Source organism: Trichomycterus rosablanca, chromosome 2 (genome assembly GCF_030014385.1).
Source record: "Trichomycterus rosablanca isolate fTriRos1 chromosome 2, fTriRos1.hap1, whole genome shotgun sequence".
Classification (NCBI taxonomy): domain Eukaryota; kingdom Metazoa; phylum Chordata; class Actinopteri; order Siluriformes; family Trichomycteridae; genus Trichomycterus; species Trichomycterus rosablanca.
Genome location: NC_085989.1, coordinates 41493329 through 41514104, shown reverse-complemented (window position 1 = coordinate 41514104; position 20776 = coordinate 41493329). Strand labels below are relative to the sequence as shown.

General features: G+C 39.5%; 1 protein-coding gene across 1 annotated transcript in view; it reads left to right on the top strand.

Moving 5' to 3' along the window:
• The window catches only part of adgrl1a (adhesion G protein-coupled receptor L1a), a 349163-nt gene that overhangs the window by 298077 nt on the left and 30310 nt on the right, over window positions 1-20776 (top strand). Inside the window, exons 10-18 of the mRNA XM_063015895.1 lie at window positions 3634-3737; window positions 4666-4851; window positions 5715-5753; window positions 7897-8077; window positions 11523-11645; window positions 15073-15278; window positions 17147-17320; window positions 17601-17807; window positions 20329-20549. Coding sequence (XP_062871965.1) covers window positions 3634-3737; window positions 4666-4851; window positions 5715-5753; window positions 7897-8077; window positions 11523-11645; window positions 15073-15278; window positions 17147-17320; window positions 17601-17807; window positions 20329-20549 — 1441 coding nt within the window. The remainder of the gene's footprint in view (window positions 1-3633; window positions 3738-4665; window positions 4852-5714; window positions 5754-7896; window positions 8078-11522; window positions 11646-15072; window positions 15279-17146; window positions 17321-17600; window positions 17808-20328; window positions 20550-20776) is intronic.

The window sequence follows — 20776 nt, the reverse complement described above, 5'->3', positions numbered from 1 at the left end:
TCAGCAGTTTGAGCTACAGTAGCTCGTCTGTTGGATCGGACCACACGGGCCAGCCTTTGATCTCCACGTGCATCAGTTAGCCTTGGCCGGTTTACCACTGTTCCTTCCTTGGACTACTTTAGACAGATACTGACCACGGCAGACTGCTGGAACACCCCACAAGAGCTGCAGTTTTGGAGATGCTCTGACCCAGTGGTCTAGCCATCACAATTTGGCTCTTGTCAAACTCGCTCAAATCGTTACGCTCGTCCATTTTTCCTGCTTCTAACATCAACTTTGAGGATAAAATGTTCACCTTTCTTCTGCTTATTGGGAATCTCAAGTTCAAATGTTTCAAAAGTTGGCTGCAACAAAATGTATTAATTAAGGGTGGAGGTAGGGTAAGATGGTACACAAACTTACTCCTGCTTATTGGGAATCAAAAAACTATGTCACACACCATAACATTTGTGTGATCAACAACCCAATTATTAAAATCAGCAAATTCTGAAGTAGTTTGGTGATACTGCACGGCTTAATTACAGACACTACAATATTACTTACTACATATCCCAGGATTTATTGAGCTGCTTTGTTTATACTTTGGCTGATAATGTAGCCAAGGACGTTGGCAGCCCCATGATGGCTATAAAGCCTCTTCTTTTCTGGAAAAGCTTCTCTGGGAATTTGAGCCTATTAAATCAAAACAACATTTTGGGCAAGTTCAGGCACTGATGTTGGACGATGAGGCCTGACTTGAAATTAGTTTTTCTATTCATCCAAGTACTGAACAGTAAGGTTGAGGTCAGGTAATTGTGCTGGCCACTGAAGTTTCTTCACACCAAACCTATCAAACCATGTATTTATAGAAACTGGTTTGTGCACGGGGGTCATACTAAGACATAAAAAGGCCTTTACCAAAATGCTGCCACAAAGGTAAAAGGGACACGCCTGAACTCAATAATTAGTGGATGTCTCAATACTTTTAGCCATACACTGATCAGCCATAACTTTAAAACCACCTCCTTGTTTCTACACACATTGCCCATTTTATCAGCTCCACCTACCATATAGAAACACTTTGTAATTCTACAATTACTGACTGTAGTCCATCTATTTCTCTACATACTTTTTTAACCTGCTTTGACCCTGTTCTTTAATGGTCAGGACCCCCACAGGACCACCACAGAGCAGGTATTATTTAGGTGATAAGTCATTCTCAGCACTGCAGTGACACTGACATGGTGTTAGTGTGTGTTGTGCTGGTATGAGTGGATCAGACACAGCAGCGCTGCTGAAGTTTTTAAATACTGTGTCCACTCACTGTCCACTCTATTAGACACTCCTACCTAGCTGGTCCACCTTGTAGATGTAAAGTCAGAGACGATCGCTCATCTATTGCTGCTGTTTGAGTTGGTCATCTTCCAGACCTTCATCAGTGGTCACCGGACGCTGCCCATAGAGCGCTGTTGGCTGGATATTTTTGGTTGGTGGACTATTCTCAGTCCAGCAGTGACAGTGAGGTGTTTAAAAACTCCATCAGCACTGCTGTGTCTTATCCACTCATACCAGCACAACACACACTAACACACCACCACCATGTCAGTGTCACTGCAGTGCTGAGAATATCCCACCACCCAAATAATACCTGCTCTGTAGTGGTCCTGGCAGAGTCCTGACCATTGAAGAACAGCACGAAAGGGGGCTAACAAAGCATGTAGAGAAGCAGATGGACTACAGTCAGTAATTGTGGAACTAAAAAGTGCTTTTGTATGGTAAGTGGAGCTGATAAAATGGACAGTGAGTGTAGAAACAAGGAGGTGGTTTTAATTTTATGGCTGATCGGTGTATGTTGTATATGGAGTTCTGCCATATGAGGGTTTACTAAATACTTTACAAATACTCCAGAAGAAAATATTTGTACGCTAGGCTTTTTTTAAAACTAATTTGTATAGATTTAGTGTATGTTATTTATAAGTTTGAATTGTTAAGAAGTGAGATGCTGCTTTTTATGCAATAATAATAAAAATGTCAACATCTTATTTCCCAGGTCTTTAAGAAGCAATGAATACAAGTGAAAAAGCTAAAAAAAAAAAAATAGAAAGGTGTTTAAAAGTAAATGTACAAAGTGTTTATTTGCACTTAATGTACACGGAGGAACATTTCCAACTGATTAAACTACATTTCAGCCCTTAAGTACATAGGGGCACCAAATACAACATTTAGTGATTTACATTATAGACAAAAAGCTCGGCACTATGTTGGGTGTTAAAGTAGGTCTGTAGTGATAATATACATGTTCTGTATATCATTAACACTTCATTTATTAATAATATGTTATAAAACACAGCAGTGTGAAATTTAATTACTTCAACTGTTCCCAGCTGGTTTAAGTCGTTTTTTCTACTTCATTTACTATAGGGACAAAAGTGTATGGACACCCCTTATTATTTTTTAATTCATGTGTTCCAGCCACAACAATCAATGAATTATATAAAGCTCAATTACTTTGATTCACGTGGGGAGCGAAGGCTGGCCCCTGTGGTCCGATCCAACAGATGAGCTACTGTAGTTCAAATTGCTGAAGAAGCTAGTGCTGGTTCTGATAGAAAGGTTGCGTATGGGGCAGCAAAAGGGGGACCAGCACAATATTAGGATGTCATAATGTTATGCCTGATCGGTATTGGACTAGTAATCAGAAGGTTGCCGGGTTAAGCCCCTCTGCTGCCAAGTTGCAACTTATGGGCCCCCTGAGCAAGGCCCTTAACCCACAATTGCTCAAAGTGTATTCAGTCATAAAAAATGTAAGTTGCTTTGGATAAAAGTGTCTGCTAAATGCCACAATTGTAAATGTATATGCTTCCAACATTGCAGAAACAGTTTAGGGAAGGTCTTTTCTTGGGTCCTGCATAATTGTGTCACAAAGCCATGAAGAAAAGCTTGATTTAAAGAAACTCCAGTGGCCTGCACAGAGCCCTGACCTCAGCCCCACAGCTTTGTAAAGAACTGGAACGTCAACTGAGGCTTTCTTGACCAACATCAGTGTCCAGCCATACAAATGCTCTTTTAACTGAATGGGCATAAATTCTCTATATAGCTATATAGAGAGTTATAGCTTAAAAGATCACATATAGGTCACTTAATGTGGGATGTCCAACAAGCACATGGTCAGGTGTCCAAATACTTTTGGTCATATAATGTATGTGTATAACAGTGCACAGAAGTTAGTTTTATGTCAGACTGCTTGTATTACCAGGGCAGAACAGGAATTGGGCTAGCACACTAGCTCGGGGCGAGTTAGTTGGTTGTTTAACACTACCGTAGGGAATGCTGGTTGAGTAATTCTAAAGTGAGCATGAAACAGATACCATTAATTAACCGTTTTAAAGCTCTGTGATTATGCAACACAAAGTGAAGGTTTCTCTTTAAACTGTATCCAACACTTTCCAGGATATTTATGCAACCACAGGAAGAGCGGTCGGCATATCCGGGAGTTTATTTTTGCTCTTTTTGTTAAGTCAGCAGAATGTATGCAATAGGGAGAAGCAGTGAAGCGAGAACATTTTTTTTTTTACAGTTGTGTAATCCTTTGTTAACTAAACTAATTATATTGTTTATTGAGTCAGCTCTTTTTTCTCTCCTCTCTCCCTTTAGGTATTGCATCATACCAGTGCATGACCTCTCCAGTGCAATGGAACCCACGAGGTCCTGATCTTAGTAACTGCACTTCTCCCTGGGTCAACCAGGTGGCCCAAAAGGTAAACCATCTTTCACATCATATTGTTATCTTGTCTTTGTACACATACCTGAAGAACAAGTACGGTTCTGACAGAATGGCGTCTGCAACAAGTACATAGGGGAATTATAGGTAGTGTTTATTGAAGTGAACACTGTGTCCATGTGTCTGTCTCAAACCTAGTGAGCTCGCTAAATAGAAAGCATTTCACGTCATTCTATGCATGTACCCAAGAAGAAGCCTGTTTCAATTCTTGTGGCACTTGCATGAACAGCAGAGAAATTCCTGGAGTATAGTGTGTTCCTTAGTGTGTGTTAAGGCTCTATGTAGAAATCTGTTGGGGCCTAGAGTCCTAGAGAGCTAATGCTAGTGTGATGGATTGGAATCTTGTCCGGGGCGTGTTACTGCATTCCGCCCAGTGATTTCAGGAAAGCCAGACCCTGACCAGAATAAAGCGGTGGTAAAACATAAAAATGAATGAATTGGCAGTAGCTCAGGGGTTAGGGTACTGTACTAGCATCAGAAGGTCAGTGATTTAAGCCCCATTAACATCAAGTTGCCACTGTGGGTCCCTGGGCAAGGCCCTTAACCAACCAATCAATTACTTGCATTGTATTCGGTCACAATTATAAGTCTTTTTGGTTAAAGGTGTTTGGTAAATGCTGGTAATGTAATAAATAATACCAATGTAATTTTATTTATGTGCAAAAGATTAAACTTTTTACTCTATTTTTTAGTATATAATTTGTAAAATAAAAAAAATAGAATTGCTTGCATTTTATTTATTATTATATTTATTTTTTTTTTTTTTTTTTTGTGTGGGGGCATGACTTTTAGCCCCCTCTGTATATACAGTATATTTGATAGTTTTAAAAAATAACATAAGTTATATAAGCATAAGAGATATGAAGTATTATGTTGACTGTGTGTGTGTGTTTGTGTGTGTGTAGATTAAAAGTGGTGAGAACGCAGCAAACATTGCAGGTGAGCTGGTAAACCATACCCGAGGTCGGATCCACGCCGGGGACGTCAGCTCGTCTGTACGGCTAATTGAGCAGCTGCTGGACATCCTAGACGCTCAGCTACAACCTCTCAGACCTGGAAACAAAGAGTCCGCTGCTCGCAACTACAACAAAGTACAGCACACATGTTCTCATTTACAAACAAACAAAATATCAATTTGTTCCTGGTTTCATCTATGTCTTTGCGGCACAGTGGCTTGGGGGTAGCACTGTCGCCTCACAGCAAGAAGGTCCTGGGTTTGATTCCCAGGTGGAGCAGTCCAGGCCTTTTCTGTGTGGACTTTGCATGTTCTCCCCGTGTCTCTGTGCGTTTTCTCTGGGAGCTCCGGTTTCCTCCCATAGTACAAAGACGTTCAAGTGACGTGAACTGGAGATACAAAAGTGTCCATGACTGTGTTTGACATTAAACTAGAATGAATGAATCTTGTATAACTAGTAACTACCGTTTCTGTCATGAATGTAACCAAAGTGTGTAAAACATGACGTTAAAATCCTAATCAATAAATAAAGTTCATAGCACAATGCAAATTAGCATATAACCCCAACCAATATAGCTTCTCAATTACAATTTCAGTTCTTAACAAGTTGGGTCCTGCTGCCACAGCATAAAAAGAAACCATTTCTCCTGCTTTTTTATTGTCTATGTGCTCAGTACCAAACTTCAGTAGCGCTTCGGGGTGCCTGTTTTGATGCAGGAGTTTCTTTTATGTGAGCTAGCGATATAAATCACACCTGACTGTGGACAGTGTCACTCATGTTTCAGTAATTTCTTACTCATGGCAGATCTGTTTTCTATGCTAATGACTAAAATGTGTCCTGTTGACATTTCCACTTAAAACACACGAAAAGACCAGGTAGTAACCGACTCACTCTTACTCAGACATCCACAGTTCCCAGTAAGAACCTACACAGTGCTTTCATCAGATTTACAAAAAGTGTTGACCAGTGTTGTGTTTGTTTTCTGTTCTGGTTTACAGTTACAGAAGAGGGAACGGACCTGTCGGGCGTACATTCAGGTACTGCAACTGTTCTCCACCCTCCTATGTGTTTGAATGTGTGTTCATATACATGTATCTATAATTGTGCCTTTATTTCCCCTTTGGGTAAAATCTGTGTGTGTGTGTGTGTGTGTGTGTGTGAGAGAGAGAGAGAGAGACCATGTGTGTGTGTTTGAATGTGTGTACTTACACATGTATCTATAATTGGCCCTTTATTTTCCCCTTTGTGTAAAAAGTGTGTGTGTGTTTGAATGTGTTCATACACATGTATCTATAATTGTGCCTATTTTCCCCTTTGTGTAAAAAGTGTGTGTTTGTGTGTGTGTGTGTATGTGAGTGTTTTTAATGTGTGTACATACACATGTATCTATAATTGTCCCTTTATTTTCCCCTTTGTTTAAAAAGTGTGTGTGTGTGTGTGTATGTGAGTGTTTTTAATGTGTGTACATACATATGTATCTATAATTGTCCCTTTATTTTCCCCTTTGTTTAAAAAGTGTGTGTGTATGTGAGTGTTTTTAATGTGTGTACATACATATTTATCTATAATTGTCCCTTTATTTTTCCCTTGGTGTAAAAAGTGTGTGTGTGTGTGTGTGTGTGTGACCGTGTGTGTGTGTGTTTGAATGTGTGTACATACACATGTATCTATAATTGGCCCTTTATTTTCCCCTTTGTGTAAAAAGTGTGTGTGTGTTTGAATGTGTTCATAGACATGTATCTATAATTGTGCCTATTTTCCCCTTTGTGTAAAAAGTGTGTGTTTGTGTGTGTGTGTGTATGTGAGTGTTTTTAATGTGTGTACATACACATGTATCTATAATTGTCCCTTTATTTTCTTCTTTGTTTAAAAAGTGTGTGTGTGTGTGTGTATGTGAGTGTTTTTAATGTGTGTACATACACATGTATCTATAATTGTCCCTTTATTTTTCCCTTGGTGTAAAAAGTGTGTGTGTGTGTGTGTGTGTGTGTGTGTGACCGTGTGTGTGTGTGTGTTTGAATGTGTGTACATACACATGTATCTATAATTGTTCCTTTATCTTCCCCTTTATGTAAAATGTGTGTGAATGTGTGTACATATTTATGTGTGTCTATTTTCCCCTTTGTGTTAAATATATGTGTGCATGTGTGTTTGAATCTGTGTACATATACATGTCAGTGTGCCTATTTGTTCCCTTTGTGTAAAATCTGTGTATGTGTTAGAGAGAGAGGGAGAGATAAAGAGAGAAAATGTGTAGGTGTGATTGTGTATGTTTGTGTTAAAGGTGTGTAAATATATGTAATAATGATTTTGCTTATTATTTATTTCATGTATTATTAACTGGGAATATGTGTGTGTGTTTGTGAATGTGTGTGTGTGTGTTATACATACATATGTAGTAACTAATGTGATTCTTTTTCCTTGTTATTAACTGTTTGTGTGTGTGTGTTCAAATGTGTGTAAACATATGTACTAATGAGGGTGCTTCTTAATTTTTCTTTGTGGTTGACTGTGAAGGTGTGTATGTCTGTGCTTGTGCATTTGGTGTGTGTGAGTCTAAGTGTGTATACATATAGATGTAGTGTGTGTGTGTGTGTGTGTGTGTGTGATTGTGTGTGTTGTACACACATATGTAGTAACAGTTGTGCTTATTTCTCACTGTGTGATTGTGTGTGTTATACATACATATGTAGTAACAATTGTGCTTATTTTTCACTGTGTGATTGTGTGTTATATATACATATAGTAACAATTGTGCTTATTTCTCCATGTGATTGTGTGTATGTGTGTGTGTTTAAAAGTGCATAAACATATGTACTTATATTTGTACTTATATACTGTGAATGTGTGTGTACTTGTGCATGTATGTTATACATACAATTTTTAGTAACAATTGTGCTTATTTCTCACTGTGTGATTGTGTGTTATACATACATATGTAGGAACAATTGTGCTTATTTTTCCTTGTGATGAACTGTGTGTGTGTGTGTGTGTGTGTGTTATACATACATATGTAGTAACAATTGTGCTTATTTTTCCTTGTGATGAACTGTGTGTGTGTGTGTGTGTGTGTTATACATATATTTGTAGTAACGATTGTGCTCATTTTTCCCTGTGTGATTGATTAACTGTGTATGTGCATGTGTGTGTGTGTGTGTGTGTGTGTATGCACGTGTACAGGCGGTAGTACAGACGGTGGATAATCTGCTGAGAGCCGAGGCTCTGGATTCTTGGCGGGACATGAACAGCAGTGAGCAGGCTCACACTGCCACCATGCTGCTGGATGTAATGGAGAAAGGAGCTTTTCTGCTCGCCAACAACATGTACGCCAACCGCTTCAGCGACCATGCATCCAACATCGGTGAGATTACCATCTATTGATAGCAAGACAATAAATCATGCACTCGTCTGAAATCATTCTGTCTGGGTCATGGTGAGTCAGGATCCAACTTAAAACTCTAAACACGAGGCAGAAATACACTCTCAATAGGTTGCTAGTCCATTACAGGGGATTTTTTCCTTTTCCTGACCTTGACTGCAAAGAAAAGAACCACAGTTTCATGTACTTGTCATATTTTCTGACAGATTTTAGACAGATCATTTTAAATCCTAAAGTTACTTAGAATGGCTTCAAGTGACTGAATTTGCTGCCTCAAGATCCGTCATCTGGTTTTTGAGATCAGTACTGTACAGACCTCTTGAAATGTGTGTGTCTTAGCCTAATAGGTGCACTCAAGGAATTAGGAGGCCATGCCACAATGCTCAGTTATAAATATATACTATTATGTACAATAAGCAATATCTGTTTACTATTCTGTTTATATGTCTCCTTAAATTCACTTATCTGGTCACTTCTGCACTTTAAATGTAATATACACCAATGAAGCATAACATTATGACCACCTTCCTAATATTGTGTTGGTCCCACTTTTGCTGCCAAAACAGTCCTGCATCTGCAACGCACTGTGTATTCTGACATCTTTCTATCAGAACCAGCATTAACTTCTTCAGCAATTTGAGCTACAGTAGCTTGTCTGTTGAATCGGACCACACGGGCCAGCCTTCGCTTCCCACGTGCATCAATGAGCCTTGGCCACCCCTGACCCTGTCGCCGGTTTACCACTGTTCCTTCCTTGGACCACTTTTGATAGATACTGACCACTGCAGACCAGGAACATCCCACAAGAGCTGCAGTTTTGGAGATTCTCTGACCCAGTCGTCTAGCCATCACAATTTGGCCCTCATTAAACTCGCTCAAATCCTTACGCTCACCCATTTTTCCTGCTTCTAACACATCAACTTTGAGGATAAAATGTTCACTTGCTGCCTAATATATCCCACCCACTAACAGGTATTGTGATGAAGAGAAAATCATGTTATTCACTTCACCTGTCAGTGGTCATAATCAGTGATGGCATAGTTACCTTGAAAAAGTAATCTGATTTCTGATACTGATTACTCCTTTAAAAAGTAACTTAGTTACTTTATTGATTACTTGATTTTAAAAGTAACTAAGTTAGATTACAAGTTACTTTATTAGTTACATTCAGCAGCTGCCGACAACACCCCCCGCCACCTCAACAAAAAAACAACCAGTTTTGCCAATACTCACTTTATTGGAAGTGCATTTTTAACAGTAACAATGTATCTCCTGACATTTAAAGTTGAACTGAAAAACTATTTCCTGAAAAAAATACATGTTTTTATAAAATATAAAATAAAGACAGTCTTTGTTGACCTGACATATTTAACTGTTAACACTGTAATGGCAAAACTGAACATTGAACCTGTTGTTCACAGCATTAGAGCAGCAAGGAGTGGTTTTACAAAACAAAACATATGTGTATATGGTGGTTTATAAAACGGATAGTTTCGGTCCTAAAATCTGATTGGCTGAGCCGCGTTCGAAGCCGTTGTAAAATCCCCGATAAACGCACACCTATGACCACCTCACATCATTCCATATTAATACGCCACTGAATAGAAAAAATTTATGTTATTTTCACCCTCATGTTGCCTAGCAACACTGTTAATCGAACTATTTTGCGTCGCGGAAGAATGCTTTATTGTACGTTTATACACAATAAATACATTTATGAATTAAACATTGTTGTATTTATTATATTTTATGTTGACCGCCGTTTTATAAAAGCAATAAGCCACTCGAGACCGTGCATTACTGTTACGATTTTAGCACGGGGAAAGAAGTTTTAGGCACTCCGCTTTGCGTCGTGCCAAAAACGTCATCCCCATGCTAAAATCACAGTAATGCACGGCCTCTCGTGGCTTATTGCTTTATTATAACACCACATGTAGACTGACATCATGTCTACTTTTGTTACTTTGGCCTAATCTTATGTTGTAATTGCATGTTATGAGTGAAACAGTGGAGTGGAGTGAAACCAGTGGTTGTAACTCATTAACAGTAGCTTCTCAAACCTCTTGTCAGAAAGTCTATTTCCTCTAGGCGTGAGCACCAAACCTCCCAGTTTTGGTTTGTAATGAGTCTGTAACTATGGTGATATTACGTCATCACGTCCCCACGTCATCACTTGACGTTGGTAAGATGGCGGATGTAGTACGTAGCGGTGTTGTGTGCATACTGCATACTTCTGTACTGAAAGTATGTACTTTTTTACCGGTCGAATAGTGCATACTTCCTCCAATCTAGTACGTACTCTGTAAGTATGCGATTTCGGACGCAGCTCGTGACTTAATTGTCGCATAGGCCAGACGTCACTCCCCAAGACGCAAGAAGAAAGCAAAAATATATCTTTTTACTAAGGAAAGTAGTACTACTGACAAAAGTAGTAACGCACAGTAACTTGGATAGGTAACTTTAATCTGATTACTGGATTGGAAATAGTAACTCGTTAGATTACTTGATACTGAAAAAATGTGGTCAGATTAGAGTAACGCGTTACTGACATCAGTGGTCATAATGTTATGCCTGGTCGGTGTATGTAAATAATCTCTATCTTTCACTTGTCATGGAAAAATGTGGTGACAATGCAAAAAAAGTCCAACAGTCCAAACAGACTTGATTGAAGAAGATTTATTAGAACACAATTGTGGGTTCCTACAGCAGTATATAAGCTGAAGAACAAAGAACAGAACGGTGGGTCTCTCTTTATACAGCTCTAGTCATGTTACAGTTTCAGCACTTCTTCTAAAGCTTGGGTGTAAGCCATTGGAACCAACCGTTCTGTGTTAACTTTTGTTCCTTATCTTGCTTACAAGATCCTGCAACGGCTTAACAACAGATATGTTGTTTATCTCTGTACTTTCCACTCCAGCCGTTCTTGTTCAAGGAATGATATGACTATGAGGATTTAATGCACAAGCAGCATGATACTAATATACAGATTATACTAAAGAAAATCGAATCTTTCCACGATACATTTCTGGTTGGATGCTATTGCAGTTCATTGGCTCTGTACTCTGCACAATGACAAGATGAATCTAATCTAATCTTATAGTATAGAACTTTCTACACCATCAAATAAATAATTGATGTTGATGTATGTATTATTTTCCCCAACACAAACAAATTTAGACTTACGGATAAATAAAAAGTGCCAACAAAGTGTAAAACATGATGTTAAAATCCTAATCAACAAACAAACATATTAGTCACATGATTCTGAACTACTAATAACCAAAAGTAGGGTGTGTACAATGATGTGTGTAGATTAAAATGTTAATTAAATTTCTATATTAAGTATATTTGTCCAGTGATATAGAAGATAGAATGACCTTAACTCAATCCTTGTGGGCTTGTGTGCCTGTCTGTGCGTATGTGTCAGATTTGGAAGTTCACATCCTGAACACAGAGATGGATCTACAGGATCTGTCCTTTCCCCAGAGTAGCTACGGCGACAGCAGCATCCAGCTCTCGGCCTCCACCGTGAAACAGTACAGCCGCAACGGTCAGTAACTTCTCTCTGTCTTTGTCATTCTCTTTACATCTCTCTCTATATCAGTGTGCCTCTTTACCCTGACCTCTCTCCTCATAGATGTCATTTTTCTGTTTTTCTTGGACCATACATAGGAATTAAAAATTCAGCTCTTGATGCACCCAAGGCAAATTTAGAACGAGCTGAAATAAGAGCAATCAAAAAAAGTTGATTGTTATGTGTTACTGGATAATTTTCATGTTACATAAGACCAAAATAGCATTTGTTAGGATGTACTCAAAAAACATGTCTCTTAACATTATATGGCCAAAAATATTTGGACACCTGACCATGTACTTGTTAGTCAAGAAATCCTCAGGTGATGCTCCTGTTCATTCCAGAGCTGTTCAGTAGAGCTGTTGTCAGGGCTCTGTGCAGGTTACCAAGCTTTTGGGCAGTGGTAGCTTAGTGGTTATGGTACTGGACTAGTAATCAGAATGTTCTGGTTCAAGCCCCACCATTGCCACTTACTTTACTTTAGGCATGTGATGAGAACATTAACAGCAGTGTTCTGACAGGACTTGTGGAAGAACCCAGAAGACAAGGAAGACCAAGAATAAGCTGGATTGACAACATCATGACATGGATTGCATTATTAGAGGCTAGAGGGCACTGGAGAAAGCTGATCCATCTGTGCAGCCGACCATCACAAAGCATAGTGACGTGACGTCCACATATTTGTAGTGATATTGTGTGTATTATTTATTTAGTCACCGTAAAGATTACACGTCCAGGACTACAACGACACATCGCTTACAAATGTTCATAAACTTTTGGCTTCCACTGTATATTCACCTGATATAGGGCTTTGTACTGCTTTATTACCTTCTCTGTTATTTACTGATCCCAGAGGCTCTGTATTTCAACTCATGGATGGGATGATGATAAAATTTGACCTGGTCTTGTGTGTAAGTCGGCTCCCCCCTGCAACAGGATGGACATATTTTAACACAAGCAGTACATGAGTCATAGCCAATCGGAGTCTCAGCGGTACGAGTGTATTACCACCCCCGCCACTGTCGAGGCCACGGCGTCACCGCACACGTTATTAGTTTCTCCGCTCCACCACGCCTGAGTCAACTCATGAAGAGCTTTAGAATGAGCTGGCAAGCTACAGCAGGTGTGTTCGAGCAGCGTAAACATCGCACAGTAGCCCCCGAAAACTGAGGCCTGAAAAAATAGTAGATGTGAGATTTATAACAACTGTTATTTTCAGACAACAAACAAAAGAACGGTCAGAAGTTATGCTATAAATGCATGACATTAAGAAAGAGGCAGTCTAGGTTTCCATAGTAATTGCTTCCTTTGGAGAGGAAATAAGTCTTGCTGCAGGTTTTTTCTTCTAGTAATTATATGAGAACAAAGGCAATTTTATAAATCTTTAACCTCTAAAGCACAGTCTGAAGGTGTATTTTAGACTGGTTAAAAAGGTTGTGTGGGTGCTGCTTAGCACCAGGGTCTTAAGAACATGGGTAAAGAAAATAAAGGAGGTGGCCAAATTGAGATAAACAAAGTAAAATGAAAGAAAGTCTAAGAAACATCTGCAGCCCACAACGAAGAAAGTGGATAGAAAAGGGATAAAGCAGAAATGAAAATGATTGTAATGACATGTTAACCATGTCCAGAAGCGGCGTCGACTTCTCACAGTGGAAACGTGTATTGTGATCAGAGGAATCAGCATTCCAGGTCTTTTTTGGAAAAAATGGACGCCGTGTGCTCCGGACCAAAGACGAAAAGGATCATCCAGACTGTTATCAGTGACAAGTCCAAAGCCAGGGTCTGTCATGGTATGTGGCTGTGTCAGTGCCCTTGGCGAAGGTAATTTACGCTTCTGTGATGGCAGCATTAATGCAGAAAAGTACATTGAGATCTTAGAGCAACATATGCTGCCTTCAAGACGTCATCTTTTCCAGGGACGTTCATGCATTTTTCAACAAGACAATGCAAAACCACATGCTGCACACATTACAAAGGCATGGCTGTGGAAGAAGAGGGTACAGGTACTGGGCTGGCCTGCCTGCAGTCCTGACCTGTCCCCAATAGAGAATGTGTGGAGAATTCTGAAAGAAAAATGTGACAACAACGACCCCGTACTGTTGCACATCTTAAGACATGTTTGCAGGAAGAATGAGACTAAATAAAAGCTGAAACACTAAATCACTTGGTCTCCTCAGTACCAAAACGTCTTTTAAGTGTGGTGAAAAGGAATGGCAACATTACAAAGTGGTAAATGCTTTACTGTCCCAACTTTTTTTAGAATGTGTTGCAGACCTGAAATGCAGGAATGAATGTTTATTAATAAATTACATTTGAGCAGACAAAACATGAAACATGAAATATCTCAGGTTCATCCTGTCTGCAATCAAATAAAAGTCAAAGTAAATGTAAGAAACTGTGTTTTTTTATTATTTGCATTTTCCATGTTGTCCCAACATTTTCTGGTTTGAGGGTGTAAAAGCACCATAGCTTACAGCAGTGGTCTCGGTGATCATGTGTAGCCTGATGGTAAATAGTTACATTGAGAAAGAAAGGATGCACTCCCAGCTGTGACGGCCTTACTTTACCTCATCTCACCCCAACTTTTTTACTTCAGTCGTACTCACAAGCAATAAAAAAGATGTAATAAAAAAGATGAATGTAAAAAAAAAACATTAGCCTGTCTGAGAGACATCTGATTGGAAATAAAGGTGCAAAGCTTAGGATACAATAAACGTAGGATGCGATAGGCTCAATGGCTAATTCTCATCACGCTTATCCTAGAAACTTCAAGAGCCTCTGATGGCCAATCGTGCCGAGCGTCAGCACGCATGCTTACTGCAGCTTAGCGCAATCCCAACCGGCTTTGCAAAGTTATTGGCTGATAATGACAGTCTAATCAGATTAACAAAAGCGCTGAGACAATTTCTTTCTTGATGGTTTCTTAACGGCGCCGCTAATAGAATAGCCGGGGATGCGTGTAGATTGCTATCATTTTGGGGCTGACAAAGCCATCTCAGCACTTGCTCTTTTCTTTTCTCTGTTGGCTGTATACTTTCCGCCATTTTATCCTCCGTGCTTATCTGTCGTGTCTTTCATTCTCCTCTCGTCCCTCACGTTCCTCTTCGTCTTCGCCGGTTTTTCTGTTCCGTGTCGGCTCCGTGATCGGCGGCGGGAGAGAGATCAGGATGATTGAAACAAACGCACATGAAATATTCATATGGAATAATAAGAGAGTGTGTGAGTGCCGGGGAGGATGAATGTGCCATCAGACTCTGTGTTCAATTTTTCCTCTTCTTTTACCCAGCATTCAAAATGAAATGGTTCGCTCCATCAGTCTAACTTTCAGTCCACGCTTTGCCACCTTTCTTCACTTCCTCCTTACATTTTTTTTGTCTCCCCATCTCCTACTGTCTCTATGTAGGTCAGGTGAAGGTCGTCTTCTTGCTGTATAAGAATCTGGGTGCCTTCCTTTCTACGGAAAATGCCACTGTAAAGATGGAGGTGGACACAGGACCGAGTGGGCAGAGTTTAGCTGTCAACTCACATGTCATTGCAGCGTCAATCAACAAAGAGTCCAGCCGGGTGTTTCTAACCGTGCCCGTAGTCTTCACCTTAAAGCACCTGCAGGTAGAAAAACACAAACGTAAACAGTCTTGGTTGACACATTAATGAAATCATAATGTTTTATTTTGTAGCTTTTTTAGGTTCCTTGTTTCCACATGCTAGATTGCTTTATGCAAGACAGCTACCAGCCTGGGAGGGTAAAGGCTAGCACATGCTTCTTCTAAAAATCTGCAGCATATGGAACACCATAGCATTTATCTGCTTGGAGGAGCAGCTTGGAGTAGGGGTTTTATTTAATGGGAATTTAGGTCGAATCACACCTCGAAACCAGGTGCAAATGCTTTAACCAAGGTAGCTAAAAAGCCATTAACAAAAAAATTAGACATCACAAATAAGAGAGGTGGCCAAAATTACAGAATCAAAGTAACAAATGAAGGTCACAAAATCATCCGCAGCCCACAACGGAGAAAGTGGACAGAATAGGGATAGTGCAGAACTAAGAACTTGCTGTCACAATATAACAGGCTGCCCACAATGCACCAACTGGTGCAGCATGCACATAACATGGATTTACAGGCAGTGTCCACTTCAAAAAAAGACATCACGCCACCTCTAGGGCAATCTATTCTTCAAGGGCGGGTCCACCATGAAGCCTAAAAATGCTGCAACACCGGATAAGTTCCCAGAAATAAGAAAGAAATAAGAAACAAATAAGTGTGTTGTCATCACCCGTGACAGAAAACCAGATCGGACCAAGCAGCCTGGTATCACATGTTTTAAAGAACAGCAGGTTTGCCAACAAAGGAGCTGGCAAGGCTGAGAGAGAGAAACCATTATATATGGAAATATTTCCACCTAGAGCAAATAACCGCGTATGAGCCGCACATCAATTATATGCGCCTCTGTGCCCTCTCTGTCGGCCAAAACAACAAAGCAGAAGGTCACAGCTCCTAAACACTACAGTTACATACCTCGGTGTAACATTTGCCGCTAAAACTTTTGATTTACATATAATGTGAATAATCACATATAGTGCAGCTTCTGTAACCTCTAGATTGGACAAATATGAAAGAAAATGAAACTCAGAAACCTGTTCATTCAGACCCTCCCTCAGACACAGCCAGCTGTGCCTGTGTGGGTGCCCGACTGGTCAGTGGTACAGGTGAGATTCAGAAGTAAGATCTTGACTGAAAATAAACTGAAAAACCCGTTCAACCAGTTCCTCCCTCAGACACAGCCAGCCTGTGTGGGTACCCAGCTGGTCAATTGTACAGTTGAGATTTGAAAGTAAGATCTTGACATTTCAGCAGTGATGAACTAGCAGAATAGATTGCTATGCCACTGGAGCACCCCAGGTATTGCCTTTTTTTTTCACCCTAGGCAGTACTTTTGTTTGGTGGGTTGGTGGGTACAATGCAGACATACTCTCTTTACAGGATGCCAGTATACTGTATATCAGGACATCAGTCACTCACCCATTTATTTACACTTGTGGGCATTTTAGATCACCCACTTATCAAACTTGCATGTATTTGAAAAAAAAAAAAACACACACACACACACACACACACACACTTACTGATTAAGTGATCATGCAAAACTTCATACAGCTTGGACAGGAGAGGATCAAAACCAGGTCCTCAGCATCCTAATGCTGTACTGCACCCACAACACCTGCTCCGCTACCCTGCCACCCCAGCTAGCTTATGTCATTGGGAAATAAAAGAAACAAAACTGAAGTTTACTTGCAAGTTACCTTCCAATAGGTACATAACTGTATTAATAACACGTCTAGCTTTGGGATTAACTGATTACATGTAGCTTAAGTTCTGATGTTATTGATCTATGTGACATTTAACACAAAAATATGCATTCAAAATGTGCATTCATTTTATGTGTGTGTGTGTGTGTGTGTTTGTGTGTGTGTTTAGTTGGACAACCATTTCAGTCCGAACTGCTCGTTCTGGAACTACTCGGAGCGTTCAATGACGGGTCAGTGGTCGTCTCAGGGCTGCAGGCTGCTGAATACAAATCACACTCATACCACCTGCTCCTGCTCCCACCTCACCAACTTTGCTGTGCTTATGGTGCAGCACGAACCCACTGTAGGTACACACGTATACACACTCACACATGCTTACACAGCAGCTCTGTGTTTTGCACTTTATTGCTCATCTGCTGTGTTTTTTTTTTTGTTGTGTGCACACTAGGAAATTTAAACCCAGCAGTCCAAACACACTGCAGTTTCAGTTAAACATCATATGGACCATATTTAGCATTGAATTCCATTGGTTGTTTGTTTTAATTCATATACTTTTACTGCATAACACATTTACATGTCTTCTGACATCACTTTTTCTCTCTTCCCCTCTGTCTTTGTGATAGTACCAGGGCAGAATGCATGAGCTGATCCTGTTTGTGATCACGAGGGTTGGCATTTTCATTTCACTGGTTTGTCTGGCCATCTGCATCTCTACCTTCTGCTTTCTGAGAGGCCTGCAGACAGATCGCAACACCATTCACAAGAACCTCTGCATCAACCTGTTCATCGCTGAGCTTCTCTTCCTCGGCATCGACAAGCCTCAGTACCAGGTGAGTCAGGTTCCTTTTCCTTACCAGTTCTTTAATATATTCATCAGGAGTAAACACGGAAAGACTTAACGAGCATGTCTGTGCTAGGCAGACCGCTTTACAGATGTGTTGTACAGATGTATTACAGTCGCACATCGCAAAACTAATCACGTCTTTTCCAAACTTGGTATCTGTTAGAAAAGAGCTGTCAGACTCCAGCTGCGAGTCGTGTTTGTACTTGTACCATCTTATTAAAAGTGATTTGGTTCTCTTGCCTCCAACTGGCTTCTAATCTTTTAAACAAACATTTGAAACTCAACATGTTAACTCAATCCGTTAATTCTTTTGATTTGATGCAAATATAGGGCAATTAGCACGTCTTTAAAAGTGAGACAGACCCAGGTGATGGAACACTAGTTAGCTAAAGATATAACAAATAGATCCTTGACCAAATCAAACCTAAGCTCTCACTAGAAACCTGGATAACCAACTAACGCTTGTCTTATTTTGGACATATTATGGGGAAAACACAACTCATTGGAGAAGTCAATCATGCTTGGAAGACTTGACTTGGTAAAAGAGGAAGAAGATGGCAAGCAACAAGATGGACAGATACAGTCAGGGGAATAATGAACAAGCCATTAAAAACCTGAAGACCCAAATGGACGACAGTATAGTCTGGAGAAAAACTATTTATATGGTCGCCAGGAGTCAAAATCAACTCAACAGCACTTAATAATAATAATAATGATAGACGACAGCATGTCCTGGAGAAACATTATCCATATGGTCACCAGGAGTCAGAATCGACTTGACAGCACATAATAACAGTAATAATGTTAATAATAATAATAATAATAATAAGAGACAGGATATTCTGGAAAAATACTATTTATGTGGTCGCCAGGAGTCAGAATTGACTTGACAGCATTTAATACTATTAATAATAATAATAATAATAACAATAATAATAGGCAGTATAGTCTGAAGAGACACTATTCATATTGTCGCTAGGAGTCAGATTCGACTTGACGGCACTTAGTAAAATTATTAATAATAATAATATTAGACGACAGTATAGTCTGGAGAAACATTACCCATATGGTCGTCCGGAAGTCAGAATCAACTTGACATCACTTAATAACAATAATAATATTAATAATAATGATAATAATAATAAAAGACAGGATATTCTGGAGAAACATTATCCATATGGTCGCCAGGAGTCAGAATCGACTCAACAGCATTTATACTACTACTAATAATAATAATAATAATAACAATAATAGACATTATATTCTGGAGAAACATTATCCATATGGTCGCCAGGAGTCAGAATTGACTTGACAGCACTTAATAACAATAATATTAATAATAATAATAATAATAACAATAATAATAATAATAGACAGCAGTATAGTCTGGAGAAACACTATTCATATGGTCGCCAGGAGTCAGAATCAACTTGACAGTGCTTAAAAACAATAATAATAATAATAATAATAAAGGATAACAGGATATTCTGGGGGTGGCACGGTGGCTTGATGGGTAGCACTGTCATCTCACAGCAAGAAGGTCCAGGTTTCGATTTTCCGGTGGAGCAGTCTGGGTCCTGTGTGGAGTTTGCATGTTCTCCCTGTGTCTGTACAGGTTTTCTCCTGGAGCTCCGGTTTCCTCCCACAGTCCAAAGACGTGCAAGTGAGGTGAATTGGAGATACTAAATTGTCCATGACTGTGTTTGATATTAAAAACTTGAACAGTTATTACCCGTGCTGTTGTGAATGTAACCAGCGTTTGACAGCAGTTATAAAAACTAAACTACCGTCATTATGACAAACTCATTAGACATTAGTCATTTACATCACCATAGCAACTACAGAAGAAAAATCGATTCAGATTATGTCCAAAAAGCTACTAATGGGTAGTCACTAAAAACTGCACCACAGACACTGACAAATCTGAACTCCTGTGTTACGATTGGCTAGAATATATTTCTAAAAAACCAGATCGACATTTGACTTTACAGATCACACTAAATCAACCACAGAAAAAGTTGACAGTTTAAAAAGCATTATTTTGTCATATGCTTTATTCAAACATATCTCATTCTGTTCTCTTAGCTATGAAAATCATTATAATTCTCTGCCCAAGTTGAATATTAATTTGTCAGAAAATGTTTGGATTTGCAATATTAAGGTTAATGTGACAGCTGTATTAGGTTATTAGAAGTATTAGATTTATTTATTTATTTATTTCACATTTCTTACTGAACCATGCTTTTATGATATGTTTTAAGTGGTAAAATGTAACCTTGCCCCAAGCGATAGTGGGTAATTAATATTATTATAATATGATTATGAATGTAGTTGGCTGAATTTACCTTTTGTTTAGCAGCAATGGTCTGTATTTACTCCGTTACTGAGACTTAAAGCACTGCTAAGACATCAAGCAAAGCCTTAAACTCTCACTTACTTTGATTGTGTTGGAATAATTACTCTCATACCCAGCTGATCATCTAACAGAAAATCATCGCTCTCTTTAGATTGCATGCCCTATCTTTGCCGGCCTCCTTCACTTCTTCTTCCTGGCTGCTTTTTCGTGGATGTGTCTGGAGGGAGTGCAGCTCTATTTGATGCTGGTGGAGGTGTTTGAGAGCGAGTATTCCAGAAAGAAGTACTACTACCTGTGCGGCTACTGCTTTCCAGCTTTGGTGGTGGGCATCTCGGCGGCCATCGACTACCGCAGCTATGGGACCAAGAAAGCGTACGTGTGAATCAGTCCATTTTCACCCAGAGAGCCAGGGTTACGACCCTTTTTAAAGCATTTAGTGCTGAGAAGAGATTGCAAAGTCATTTGGGGTGCAATATGGGTTGCAATGTCCCTGTGCAATGTTTAGCGTATCCTCTAGAGAAATATATATGATTTATCACCAATATTGTCCAGTATAGATTTTAAAAGCTTTTTTTTACATTTTCTATTTCTAGTGCAAG